Source organism: Hordeum vulgare, chromosome 7H (genome assembly GCF_904849725.1).
Source record: "Hordeum vulgare subsp. vulgare chromosome 7H, MorexV3_pseudomolecules_assembly, whole genome shotgun sequence".
In the NCBI taxonomy this organism is placed as follows: Eukaryota; Viridiplantae; Streptophyta; class Magnoliopsida; order Poales; family Poaceae; genus Hordeum; species Hordeum vulgare.
In genome coordinates this window covers 627,938,252-627,953,468 of record NC_058524.1, presented here as the reverse complement: position 1 = coordinate 627,953,468, position 15,217 = coordinate 627,938,252, and the positions used below count along the sequence as shown (strand labels likewise).

General features: G+C 39.3%; 2 protein-coding genes across 2 annotated transcripts; one reads left to right on the top strand and one right to left on the bottom strand.

The window, feature by feature from the left end:
- The first annotated feature begins 1,301 nt into the window (after positions 1-1,301).
- LOC123412586 (zinc finger protein AZF3-like) lies at positions 1,302-2,170 on the top strand. The gene has a single exon (XM_045105535.1). The coding sequence runs from the start codon at positions 1,401-1,403 to the stop codon at positions 1,959-1,961; it is 561 nt and encodes a 186-aa protein (XP_044961470.1). The 5' UTR covers positions 1,302-1,400; the 3' UTR covers positions 1,962-2,170.
- Positions 2,171-13,082: 10,912 nt separating this feature from the next.
- On the bottom strand, positions 13,083-14,427 carry LOC123410754 (NAC domain-containing protein 22-like). Its single transcript, XM_045103696.1, has one exon. It carries the CDS (start codon positions 14,202-14,204, stop codon positions 13,329-13,331), a length of 876 nt encoding a protein of 291 aa, XP_044959631.1. The 5' UTR covers positions 14,205-14,427; the 3' UTR covers positions 13,083-13,328.
- Positions 14,428-15,217: the final 790 nt, after the last annotated feature.

Genomic DNA, 15,217 nt, shown 5'->3' with positions numbered 1-15,217 from the left:
GACCCCATTTGCGAAAAAAAAACAGATTTGACCCTTTTTCCAATCGCCACCCGCTGTGGCCGTAGGCATACAGACCTGGCGGTAGGGTTGGGTCAATGTAGACGACGCCGTTTGACCCTGTTGACCCAACAACATCATCTGCGTTGACCCGACCCCTATCACCAGAGGGAGTGGCAGTAGGGTGTGCATGCCTACCGCCATAGCGGGTGGCAGAAGGAAAAACTGTTAGATCCAAAAAAAAATCATGGATGGGGTCAGATCGGGCTAAACAATGTCAAAAGAGTCAAGACAGTGAAACCGGCCTTCATTGGTGCTTGCGCTCCTCCTCGTCGTCCGTCCAGCTCCGACAATACCTATATATATTCATGGTTGGTCTACATTTTTCTATACATATTTAACATTCTTCTAATACAGGTTTAAAATCTTTTGAACACATGGTCAATATTTTTTCTATACAGATTTAACATTTTGAAATATAAGTTCATTATTTTTTTAATACAAGGTCAACATCTTATCTGTACATAATTAACACTTTAGAATGCAAGTTTAACCATTTTTAATACACAGTCAACATTTTCATGTATAAATTAAACATTTTTTAAATACTTGTTCAACATTTTTTACAGCTTAATTATTTTCATAAAAAAACGTTATCGAATTTTTCACACATTGTATACTTTTTGAATACATTTTTGGTGTACATTGTTAACATTTTTTCTATACACATTTAACAAATATTAGCGGCATTACAAAGATTATTTTAAAACATTATGTAAAGTATATTTAGTAATATTTACGTTTATAATTGTTGGTGGTTTAACTTAAAGAAAAAAAAACATAAAAGATAAACAAAGGACCATCTGGAGCTGCTCTGGCGCGAGGGTTTCCTTATGCGTCGCTTAAAACGAGATATAGGGACACACGGGAATCTGCAAATAGTGACCGAAGCCTTTGGAAGAGTGGACCCCATATTTAAACCCTTCACAATGGCAAGACTACAAAATCCTACCACCGAAAGCACGCAGGTTGTGATAGGGTTAGGAGAGTGCCCGGTTTTAATAAACAGCCCACGGGTTTTTGCAAAAACCAGGGATGGCTTCTCTTCTTAACCAGAAACTGAAATTGTAAATTATTTTTGTCTTTATATGAAATTACAAACTACTGCAAATATTTCTTAGCAAAGCTTACAGCCTCGCGAGCGGCGACACTAATATGAATGAATTAATAAAGACCAGACCGAACTAGATAAACAGATACTCATCACGCCTGCGGCGCACCTACTCACAACTAGTACATCAGTCCCGAGCCGCTATATACACACAAAATATAGTGCTGCTAGAGAGTGTCGTCTTCGTCTACATACACAGAAATATACAGAAACGGCAGACCCAACCCACAACATGATGACAGGATCGAGCTCCCAAGTGTTCATCATGCCCGGAGCTGGCCAGGTCCATTACCTCCTCGCCGGAGGCGCCGGCGGAGGTGAGGATCCTCGTTACCCCTGTACCTTCAAGTCCCTGCACGAGCAGGACGCCGTGGTCCCTGCCATCGCCCGTGGCAGCAAGAGGCCGGCCGCCGTCCCCGGTGGAGCACATGTAGAGCCCTACGGTTGCCCCGTCTGCTTCCGCATGTTCGCCACTGTGAAGGCTGTTCATGGACACATGCGCAGCCACACGGACCGCAGCTGGCGCGGCATGGAGCCGCCCCGGCCAGAACCTCTCGGCGAGCTCGAGCTCGAGCTCGAGCGGCGCTACATGTGTGACCGCTGCAAGATGCCATTCCAGACACGGCAGGCGCTGGGCGGCCACCGCGCCAGCCACAGTGGTAAGAAAGGCTGCTCCTGGCTCGAGAGGGAGGAGCTAGCCGCCGCCGAACAAGCTCGGAAGCCCATCGTGTTCGACGTTGATCTGAACCTTCTGCCTCCCGAGGCAGAGGAACAGGAGGAGGAGCAGGAGTAGGAGTGATCAACAGATCGATCGAGCAGCTTGCTAAAGTGTTCTCAGTTGACAGTTGTTGGAGCTGTGCTTGCGTGTGCTATATTTGGTGTTTAGCTTCTCCGATATTATATTCTGCCTTTCCTCTCTTTGACTTTGTGTTTCCAGACTTGGGGTGCAAATACCTCTCGATCGATCCCCCCTAAATAGATAAATAAATGATGACTGCAATTAAGCTGCTATATATGTTTGTGTGTGCTTGCTACTTTGATGCATCTAGAACTAATTCTTGAGGTTATTTCATGAGATTCTTAGTTTCTTGAGCTGATTTGGTGCTGTTTTATTTCACATTAGCCCACCTGCTATAAGTTAGATCTTTGGTTTAACTACCATGCATCCAGCTCCAGCAATTTTATATCGTGACTCCGAATTATTTAATGAGTCACATTAATACATAGCAAGCTCAATATTGCATGCATATATCTGATTTCTCAATACTTCAAAAGAGAATCGCGTAGATTGTTTTTCAGGCGCTGTGTCAATTTCATATTGACAGGAAAAGGGTCACAATACGTATATCTATGAGATTAATGGATGATAATAGGGTCGATCCAGTCCTAGCAATACGATAATCTCATTAATTGCACTGTGATTTCCAAAACATTTCTTCATTAGAAGAAACCAAAAACTAGCTTTGCAAACAAGAATGGAAATAGTTTCAGTATTTATGTCTTGTAGTGAAACGTCAAGTGTGTCACATGCTTACATACTATTTCACAAGTTAATGATGTTACTCCACAATGTATATATTGGAGATATATATATATATTGGCATCATTGCAGTAATTAACACGCTCTGTTCCGGCTCTATATACGCTCTAAGAGTGTCCTTGTTTGGATATAGGAAATCCAAAAAACAATGGGGCCAAGAAATATGTCTGAAACAAAAGAAATCCAATTTTTCACGAAACAAAACCATGTATGTCGAATACTGTGTTACTCAAAACCAATAACTTTCCATTTTTAACTGCATTGGTATATATTTATAATGCGAGCGCACTGCACAACATCGGACACAAACACAACTGTCCGAATCCGACTCGGATTTGGATTTCTAATTCGAACATCAAAGATTTCCACATAGTGTAAGACAACTGGACACGGATATGTGTCCAATGCAATCCTAGAGAATCGGGTACGACTGAAAGATTGATATGACAAATATCAGTCCGACATGGATACATGTACATCGGGCTTATATTCATTTGGTCACCGGAGTTAATATTTTGAAGGAAGAAATTACCACAAAAATATATATTCGTTGCATACAAATTTACGCCTTATTGATATTTTGAAATCAATACCCAACAAAAAAAAATTGTCACACTTGCTAATTAAAATAAATGCAGAATTAATAATTGCTTGCTATCGGAGAATACTGCTACACTAATGCTACTTAGAGAATCCACGTAACCCTCACCTACCATTTCCACACACTCATCACGTCTCTAGCTATATAGTCCTAGTACCACCAAAGTGTGTCAAGCGTCATTACCTTGCATGGATATAGAGATATAAACCACAGCCCATGATGCTGAGGGGATCAACGTCACAGGCCTTCACAGGTCACTTGGATAATTAGCTCGATCAATTGACAAATAAAGAGTACTAGCTTGAGAAAACAAAATGCCAAATGGAGGCCTTTATTTTGAAATTTTCAAACCATACTTTTACATTTCAAAAATACACATATATCCAGAAACATGGTATACATGTGTGCAAATTTTCATGATGAAATACACGAAAATGAGAGCTAAATAGAAGGTCAAATTTGTGCTTTTCAGAACATGTTCTGTTCATCCCCAAAGTCCATGGTTTTGTTTTTGTGCAGCTCATAATTCAATGTATTTCATCATGAAATTTTAGACACATATGCATTTCATCATGACCATATGCACATACATACAGGCCCGGCCCTGAAGGGGGCGAGAGGGGCGGCTGCCCCGGGCCCCCGATGTCGAGGGGGCCCCGATGTGTTGTTATATGTAACTAGGCCTGGCTGCAAGTACACGCACATTGCGCGGTGGATGGTTGTTGATTCCACGATTTATGGCCATGAGCCCAGCGTATAACCCAAACGACACCGAGATCTTCACCTGTAACTACGCGAGGATTGATTGTATGATCTTTCATATTTCAATCGGTTGCAGCCGCATGGCTGCAATCGGACATAGCGTATCACGTCGGCGACTTGAACACGCCCTCCGGCACCGTGCTCTGGAGGTCTTCGACGACATCGTCGAGCTGATCAACTACCGCAGCTAGAAGCAGATGGTCGTTGCTCCTATTGCATTGCTTTCAGTCCTCAAAGCCTAGCGAGCAAGTCTGTGTGTGTCATAGAAGGACGACGAGTACAACATGTGCTGCTGTTGCGGTGGTGCCTGCATCCAGTTATATAGATACCATATAAAATTACTAGATTGTTGTTTTGATTATATTGTCTATCTAAAGAAATATAGTGGTTGTCAGCACATGCAATGCGAAACTACTGTCAAGAAGTCATCAACGAGATATTAAAACATAGCCCAAGACCCTATATAATAGAATCTTAGTCCAAAGTTGTCTGTTAATTTTACTGGGTTAATTATGACCATATGATAAAGTAAGAAAGAATAGGATAATGTTGTAAACAAATGCAGACAGATTTACGGATAAATGGAGGATAATGTCGAAACAATTTTGTTTTAGAAAATATGAGTGATTCTCTAGTGCATATTTTGCTTATGTAATATATCGTGTTGTAAAGCAAAAAAACGAAAACTTGAACAAAGTTTAAGCCAGGAGAAACTTTTCAAAGTTCAAAATTATTATTTTGATGTTCATATTAAAGGCCTTGGATTGTTGTTTCGCCCCGGGCCCCAGAAATCCCAGGACCGGCCCTGCATACATGTCCAATGCAGTGTTGCCCAGACTGCAATGTCAAGTTCATGCAACATTTCACATTTCACATGCCCATGTTTATTGGGTTTCCAATATTATATAAGATCATGTTGAATAACCTATAAATGCTCAGTGTAATCAGAGAATGCAATTCGGTCCCCGGGAGCACGTGCTCCTGCCTGTGGAAAAATGATTTTTGAAATATCAAAAAATGTTAACAAATTTTTTATGTGCTCTTTGTCACATCCAAATGCTACTTGAAATTTTCTAGACAACAATGTCAAAATATTTTGGCCTATGCAAAAAAAACTAAATGAAACACGGAATTTTAATGTCACTCCAAGTTTTTTTTTCATCAACGAAATAGTACTGCTCCGTTTTACACGGAAATTATCAGGCATGCTTGGGACACTAATAAGAACACCCAAAAAGGAATTCTGAATTTTTTGAAAACATTGGTACATTTTTTGTGTTACTGTTTATGCGGGAGCAAATGCTTCCTAACCAAAACACCTCCCCCAAGTATAATCTTCCTAGCTTCATTCAGAATACATTCTCCCTTTTTAAAATAAAGTACACCAAAATTCCACAAACGAAAGTCATCAATTGATGCAGTAGCCGGGGTGTACCCTTCCTTTTCAACAAGGAAAAAAATGGTATTTTACCAAATGGGGCAGCTTATTAATTATGTATAAGGATTCAAATTTTAATGCATGTACCGAATCCGGAGTGCTAAGACTTTTTATAAATTCAAAATAGTCTTTCTAGAACGAACACCTCAAGCCAAAAACGATCCCTACACTAGTATGTGGGTCGATATAGTATATCTTCACTTTTTTTAAGAATGTGCTTCTCTTCCTAATTATCTCGTTCAAAAGATGCGGCGAGACTGAGCACCATATGAATAATAGCCGACTTGATAATCGGACTAATGTGTTTCCATACTCAACATCCTCGCTTTATTGAAGCCACGAACACCCCATGCCTCTCCTTGCCTTGCACCTCGCCAACACACCATTCATGTTGAATTTGGGTCAAAAGATGCATTTCGCCAAGATGGTATTCACACATGTTGGATGAGGAACAAAAGACCAACTGTCATTCTACAACAAAGAATTAAATCCCATGTATGTGCTTCTTGTGTGCATTGTGGGGTGGCTCTAATGGGATGGAACTAAGTGGAAAACATGGCTGACGTGTTATTTAGAGAGAGGGCGCATAGATCGACAGAAAGATGTGGTCAACGGCGCAAAAGATAAAGCGAGCTGGTGTGGAGCAGGAGCTGAGGGTGATATTGTCGAGCGGGAAAAGGATGATGTTGGTTGGGGTCCAGGTGACGTGTTCTGAGGGGAGAGGTGTGGGTGTGTTAGACTGGGAGGCGATTTTGTAGTGGGTGTGGGTTTTTGTTTGAGGCACATGGGTACGAGGTAGGTCGTGGTCGGAAGTAGACCACACAAAAAGGGCTCAATAAGGTAGGATTCGCTGCGGGGGGGGGGGGGGGGGGGGATGTGTGTATGCCTATGTGTGATATAAGTACAAGATGGAAAATATTAATAAAAACTGAGATGGGAGACAACACAACTTTTTGCGTATGAAGATAAAGACGTCGATCCCTTGTGTTCAAGTGGGTATCCAAGAAAAACACAACGAGAGGAGTGAGGGGATAGTTTGTCAAGAATTCTGGTATATGTGTTGGGGGAAAAATGCAACCAAACACATGAATGTAGTCATAAATGGGTTGAAAACCATAACGAAGATGATAAATGGGTCAAAAGGGACGATAATTAAGTAAATGAGTGACATGATGGAGTGCCTTGACCCAAATTGGGGAGGAAAGCAAGCTTAAATGAGCAAGATGTGTATGATATCGCTGGTGGAGTACTAAACGCGACGCTCGGCTTCTCCATTCTTAAGGGAGATGCGGGGCACGCAACGCAAAGAACTCGTCTGTGGATTCCTCCAAGTCGCATTCGAGGAAATTTTCCTGCACAAGAACTCATCTAGATCCAAATTTCAACACTCATAGGGCGTTTTCCCGAGACAAAACCATCCAATCGAAATGAAATTTAAAGTAGTGAGTGGTGTAGTATTTACGCACAGTTTGAATGGTGTGATTTTTAAAACAATGACAGAGTCAACCGTTACTCTCTTTTTTTGAGATCTCATGGATTCCCCACTTGATTTAGACAACACCTCGGTTATTCGAAGCTATCCAGAGATTCCTTCATCGGATTGTGATAGAATTTTGCAGGATCAATGTAGATAGTGTGCCCCACACGTCTCAGTTAGAGGATCGGTGAAACAATGTTTGACGCAATGGGGGAGTGCTAACAAGTCGATCATTGTGTTGCCCTGGACGATCAAGAGTTGCTATTTCAATGTCGAGTCCCGGAGCTTCGTGGTTGAATTTCTCCATGATATTGGGTGAGATCAAATTATAGGTTGATGAAAACATCATTGAATCCTTTCATATTAATCTATGTACAACCCCTAACCGGCGCACCAATTGTGGGTGTAATTTTCCACAATAATGAGCAATAATGAACAAGTGGCGGCATAAGCATATAGTCCAGAGAGGTGCACGTGAGAGAAGGATTTACTCACGGTCAGGTCCTTGAGATGAGGTAATAATTTACGTCCTACCTTTGATGTATTATATTGATAGTTGCCTCGTATTAGAGCTATGGTGTTTTGCAACTATGCGTGGGGTATGAGGTTGTCTGTTAACCATACTGATAGGGAGGCCCCTACCTCAACTTATATAGGTGGGAGAGGCTGGCATTACATGGGCCTGGGTCGGTATTCATGATAAGTTGTACTCGGTTTACAACTAGATCTATCTTGTACCCTAAGCAAATGAGGTGTCCAAATATACATGGCGGGCTTTCAGTCATGGGCCTGGGCCACCCCATGGTTGTTGGATTGATTCTTCCCTCTTTTCATATGCCATGGGGCATGGAATGGTCATAAACCCTAAACTATTCCCACACCTATCACTACCACACCAAAGTCCTATGGTCCCCTTTGAAACTGCGTTTTTGCCCAATGATATTTTGATGTTGATGATGATGGAGTGGTGAGGAATAATGCCAGTTATCAAGTTTATCTCATAACATTGGTTGCTTCGGTGTTTACAAGGGGGCTAGATGGCCCCCTATTAAAAAAGGAAAAGCTTTGATTTTCCAAAGACTCAAAGATTTTTTGTTTTTATTTGATCCATAATAAACTACACTATTAAGACGAGTCTCTCCAAGGATCTATAGTGGAACTAATCTTGGTACATATCTATGTATGTCCCATCGCCATCAAGATAGCCAAATTGATCATTCTCTATCTCACTGTATTTGTACCATCAAATCCTCAAAGAAACTCTTCCAGAAAGTCCACTTCATTTTTCTACGAATGAAACTGATGGGCTAGCTTGATCAGTGAGTTGACCTTCCCCCGTGCTTTGCTCTTGTTGCTCTCTGCGATCTCCGTGAGATTATAGTTGAGGACAAGCTCCAAGGTGTGCATCTAAAGTGGGCATTGTTATTTGATCCATGTTCTTAAAGGGATTTGTCTTGCCCTTGGCTCCTTCATCACATTTATTAAATGGTACTATCTATTTTAAAACTTGCATCTTACTTAAAAAAATTTCTTTTATACTTGATAAATTTCCAGATTTCACTAAGATTTGTTCATATAAAAATATGTATACCAAATAAATGTTCGTAAATAATAAGTATCCAGGTACTATTTTACAGGTTATTATGCATCAAAATAATATACATATATTTTTTACATGCCTCGTGTGTGAAAATATTTTCATGATTTTTAAAAAATAAAAATAAACAAAGAAACAAATGAAAATAAAATAAAAAAGAAAAAAAATACATTGATACATAGACTGCGAAATTAAATAATATAGAATAAAAGAAACCAAAGAAAGTGAAAACTAAAGGAATGAATAAATAGAGGATCATATATAATAAAAATGGAATAAATATAAACAGAACTACACTAGAGGAGGGTTGTTGTACTATGCATCAAACAGGTTGACCTGGGCCAGCCATTCTACTTCGCCTTTTCTTCCTTTTTTTGTTTCTTCTTTTTTCCACTTTCTTTTATTTTCTTTGCTCTTTCTTTTTTTCTTATTCATAATTCTTTTGTCTCATAATATTAAATATTTATTTGGAATCCCATCAACGTTTGTTTCTTTTCAAAATTTGGCCCCAATTTACATAATGTTCAGAATTTCTAAAAATGTGCTAATTTTCAAAATTTCCTCCAAATTTCAAAGAAGGCCGTGTTTCGAATTTTCTTTCAGTAGTTACAAAATTTTGTTCACAAGTTTAAAAATGTTCTTATTTTAACAAACAGTTCTCGCATTCCTCAAAAATTATCCATATACTTTCAAAAATAGATCATAAATTTAAACAAATGATCATAACAATATTTGGCAATTGTTTTGAAATTGTACACGAATCCTCCAAAAATTGAAACGTTTTTTAAAATACCAAATAATTTTCAACAAACACGAAAAACTTTTGACAATACAAAAACAATTTTTTAATTTTTGAACACTTTTCAAAAACAACTAAATTGAATTTTTGAACAAATTTTGAGAACATTCATGAACTAGGGAACACAATTTTAAATCAAGAATATTTTCCGAAAGGAGAACACTTTTTCAAATTTGCCAACATTTTGAAAATTCAAGATAATTTTCTATTTTGTGAAAAAAAAACGGGAATATATTACCTTTTTTTGTGAATTTTCAAACATTTTTTGGAAATCTGAAAAAACTACAAACGAAAAAACAGAATAAAAAGGATTTAGGAAAAATATATTAAAGTGAATTAGTTAAATACAAAAGGAAAAGAAAAAAGAAACAGAACAATTTTTGCATAGTATGAGAAATTTTTTTGAAAAATCAAATGTTGAAAAATCATGCAGTTTTTATAGTATGAGAATAATTTTTGAAACACAAATATTTTTGAAAATATGAACACATTTGAAATCAAGAACTTTTTTGAAATTTGTGATTAGTTTTTTAAAAATTCAAAAATAAATTTAAATAAATACATAGTATAAATAAAAATAATACAAATAAAATTATATTTTTGATAAAAAAAGGAAATTACATAAAATACCGAACATTTTTTAAAAATACCAAACATTTTTTAAGTTATGAATAATTTCAAAAAACGGCAATTATTTGGAATTTAGATTTTTTGGTAAGGGCAAGATTATTTCTCGAATTTTAAGAACAATTTTCAAAAATGTACGTAGTTTAAAAAAAACCTTGGGGAAAAAGGGAAAAAAGAAGCAAAAAATGAAAAAAGAAAACAAAAAACCTGTTCAGGAGACTGGACCGGAGCCTACTCAATTCGCCATAAAATGCTGCGAATAGTGTTTTCCGTCTTGTACGGTGCCTGCGTGCCTTAAACAGCTGCACATTTGCACCGGTGCGAAACCACTGGTTGCCCATTTAGCAAACATTGTAGCATTCGATGCACTATAACACGCTGGTTTTAACTATGGTTGGCGAACCTTTTGTTATAATATGAATATCTTTCAAATGCATGAACAACTGACGCACCTGTCCAATTTATATATTTTTTAACATTTTTCAAAAATTGTTAATGTGATTCTAAAATCAACTAGATTATATTTAAAAAGTTTCACCATGTATTGTAAAACAATATACCGTATATAAAAAATATGTTCAGTTTGTATTCAAAAAATCTTATCCCGTATCTTAAAAAGGTTGATCTTATGTTAAATTGCTCAACGTATATGTATATTAAATAAATGTTTATTGTGCATTCCAAAAACGTTCATTGTGAATTAGTGATTTACTCTTGGTGTATTAAAAATATTGTTCTAATGTATTCAAAATGGTTTAAAAAATAAAATGTTCACTGTCTATCTAGACAAAATAGATATGTTAACGTATGTTGAAACAATTATAAAATTAAAATGTGGAAAAATATAAGAGCCGAAAAACAGAAGAAAAAAACAAATATCTAAAGAGAAATTGGAAAAAGTACCAATATAAATAAACAGAAGCAATAAAAACCTAGCTTCAAAAACAGGAGAAAAAGGCTGAGGGTTGGCCATTTTTCACTGTGTCAGATTGAATGGAAACACATAGGAGGCTAACGTTGTGCGACTGCCCAGTCTTCTTGCCAGGCAACAGTATAAAACTCCAAAACAGGAACACACTAAAAAGGAATTGAATTTGCGACCGCTCACTCATGAATGTAAGTTGCTAGCAAAAAGATTATCGCGCAACTGATTATAGCGGGAGATGGCAAACCAAATTTTATAGTTTCAAAACTGTTTTTAGAAAACACAAAGAAATTTTGGTATTGACAAAAATATTACAAAAAAGTATGAAAAATACAAAATTTCTGACAGTGTTTTTCCGAAATTTTGAATTTTCTGGTATTTTTCGGCAAATCAGAACATTGCTTTCAGAAAAATTGAACAAAGTTTGAAATCCTGAACATCTTTCAAAAACTGGGAAAATTCGAAGTTAGGACTAAATTTAGTCACAGTTTTAAATAAAATTTTGAACAATCTTTATTTCTTGTACGTCGTGCACTTATGAAATATGCACCACATAGCCAAAACATTTTCTTCCTGTATTCGAAAATTTTCATCGCGTACAAAAACCTATTCAATACTTATTTTAAAAAATGTTCATTGCATATGATTTTAAACATTTACGTGTATAAAATTGCGCCTGCATTTAAAAATATCCATTGAATAATTAAAAAAAATTACCGCATATTCAAAAAACGTTTGATCACATATTTATATAATATTCATCATGTATTTAATACTTTTTCATCACATAATTAATTATTATTCACCACATATTGGAAAAATGTCATCATATCATTTGAACAAAGTCCACCCCATATGGAAACATATGTGTATCACATAATTAAAAAGTACCCCTAAAACATAATTAAAATGTATTCTTAATTTAAGAGAATATTGCATCCTTTCTGAAATAATTATATATCGTAAAACGTATTCAGAAAAGGAAATGGAAGCAAAAATAGTGTTAAGGGAAAAAAGAAAAACCCAAAGAGATATATGGAAAGAGGTAAAAAAATGGAAAGAATGGTATAAAACATAAACCTAAATTAGAAAACTTAAAACTGAAAAGGACAAAAAAGAAAACCAGAGAATAAACAAAAATAACAAAAAGGAAATTCAAAAACAAAACTAGTAAAGATACAACAAAAAAACTGTACAAAGAAATACGACTAGAAAAAAATGCGTTAATAGGCCTGGCTTGTGGGTGGAACTATTGAGGCGGCCACTCGTTGCACATCACGATAAGCGAGATATAGGTTTTGCATGGTAGATCGACAGGTTGAGCGATGGTGTATCCGCACAAACTTAATCCCGATCATGCATATGAATCTTATCCTTCAGATTTAGTGAAATTTATAGCCCAAGAAGGTAATTTACTTGTTGCCCATCACGGCCCAAACAAGTATACTTTCCAGCCCAACCAGGCAAACAGAAACAGCCGTCACTCGTTGTATTGGAAATGAAGCCAACTGAAGATCATCATTTTATTTTACAAAAAATGGGATCGCCATTTACCATTGAAGGGATAGAAAACCAAAAAGGGCCAAACAAAAATACTGATCGGCCCTTTGTATTGAATATATAAAACAAATTACATGTGGTTCTAACTCATCAACGCCGTTTTTCCCCGACTCACGTAACATTGTGAGTTTCATGTGCCCACGAGAAAGCTCGGATTGTGTGAATGCCCAATCTACTTCCTCCGTTCCTAAATATAAGTCTTTTTAAACATTTCACTAGAGGACTACATACGGAACAAAATGAATGAATCTATACTCTAAATTATGTCTATATACATCCGTATGTAGTCCTTTTAGTGAAACCTTTTAAAAGACTTATATTTAGGAACGGAGGGAGTATTATGCATGTGTTTGGTCACAAATGTAAATATGCCTCGTACCAATCATGCATCTATGGAATCTAGTATGAATTCCAAACAGATACCATTGAAATAATTGATAAACCATTTCATTTGTTTACTTTTATAAGGCATTGTAGACATTTCAGACATGTCAATTTCAGTCGTGTGGAATGACTTGTAAAAGTGAACCGAGGGAGTATTGAAAATAGAGCTCCTGTATTTAATACTACCTATACTGAATGACTATACATGGTGACCCTTTTCTTTGGTTATGTATATTGATTGAGTTTCATGCATCCCAAAAATTGTATGCTGCCAGCCCAGATTCGACGACCGCTGCTACGTATAGTATTTGATCGCACACGTACGAATTAATACCCTTGTACTCCGTACTCTTCTGGTCTGGATGATGCATGTGTTTATCTCTGAAATTTTGAGATGGCTCCATGCATGCATGGATTAATGGACTAGTGATTAGGAATGATTCCAGACTGCTAGAAGTTGAGGACGCTGGCGTAGTAGGGAGACAAGCAGAGGCCCTCCATCCATGGGCTCCTCAGCTGGGTCAGGAAGGGGTCCTGCATCCACTCCAGCCCGCCGCCGCCCCTCGCCGTCTCCAGCTGCGGCAGCCGCATCGCCGGCGGCCTCGCCACCGCCACCGCCTCCTCCTTCTTCACCCCATGGTGCTGGTGCTGCACGGGCACGGCGGCCTCGTGGGCGAGCTCGGACGCGGACGAGGAGACGTCGGGCGAGCCGGCGCTGGAGTGGGAGTGGGAGTGGGAGTGGGAGGCCGTGGTGGAGCGCGCGCGCGCGAGCTCCTCCATGGCCACCCGCTGCTCGAGCTCCTTGAGCGACACGGCCTTGCGGTACACCTTGCAGAGCACCACGTCCTGCTGCTCGCCGGCGCCGAGGTCGGGGAGGCGGTACTCGTTCATGACCCAGTCGGTCTTGGTGCCCCGGGGCGCGCGGCCCTGGTAGTAGACCAGCGTCTTCTTGAGCCCGACGAGGCGTTTGGGGTCGGCGGCGCACCGCACGGCGCGGTCGGACCCCGTGGCCTTCCAGAACCCGCCTTCCGTGGTGCGGCTCGGGCGCCCGCCGCCGGCGTGGAGCTTCCGGCCGTCGCGGGGCACGAAGAAGTACCACTCGCGCTCGCTGGCGATGGCGGCGAGCCCGGGGAGGTCCCAGGGGTCGTGCCGGTACAGGTGCACCGTGGGGATGATGTTGAACGGCGCCGCCCTCAGCTGCTGATTCTTGCTGCTGCTGGTGACGTGGTGCTTGAGGTAGAACTCCAGCAGCTCCTCCTCCGTGGGGTGGAACCGGAACCCCGGCAGCTCCAGCGACGGCGCCGCCGCTGCTCCTCGCCGATCCATCGATCCGATTGATTCCAGTGTGGTGAGCAAAGGAGAGGTGATGGTTGTTGGATGAATGTGTTGGGAGCGAGCAGAGAGGGTGTTTGCATAAATAGGCCGGCGGCAAAGCTCAAGAGGGAAATACAGTATATGGGGTCTCGCTTTCCGTCCAAATTCCAAGTCTCCCCATGACTTTTACTGGCCAGCCACTGAGAGTCAGTGTGAGTCTGTGGACTTGGAATTCTCAAGTGCTAGTAATCTGTGTTGCTTAATTGACCGGGGATTAAGTTTGGATAGCTGCAAGCTGTGAGTGTGATCTCTATGTGATTAATTAACTGCCAACTTGGGTTAAGCTGATTTGTTTAGTGGTGAAAAGCTAGGAATCAATATAATGGTCTCCATCTACTGTTGTGAGTGTACCTTCTAGTAATATCTGTGATCTCATCTCAAGTTGATGATGCATGCAAGGCTTTTTAAAAAAGGGGGATTAATTAATTGAGAAAGGAAAATGGTAGGAAGTTGTGTTTGTGTGTAGTAGTGGTTCCCTGTTAAAACCCACTAAGTTCTACGTCATCAAGTTTCCCCTTAACCAATCCAAAGTTAGTGGGAGAATCATGATTGGTCAACCACTGCAAAGCAATCAACACAGTGAATTCAAATATCCTAGAAGGTTTTAGCCGAAAATGGCTTTGGTTGGTAGTTGTTTAATCACATTCACCCTTTTTTTAAGGGGAAAATCACCCTTTATGGTGAGGATTTTCTTTTTGAGAAACATAGCACAGAGACACATGTTCACATACTCGCACACCCAATCATTTCCATCAATGCATGCACGCACACCATCCTCTATGAACACCTTCAACAGACTAGACGACAGGCACGCCATTAATGAATATCACCAAAGAATCTGAAGAAGAAAAAAAATCAGGAAAATGCGACCACTCATGTCATGTCTACGACTTGAACCGGGGTGGGCACATTCCACCACAAGGAACCTAGGCATACCACTTTGCTTAATGGTGATGATTAAAATG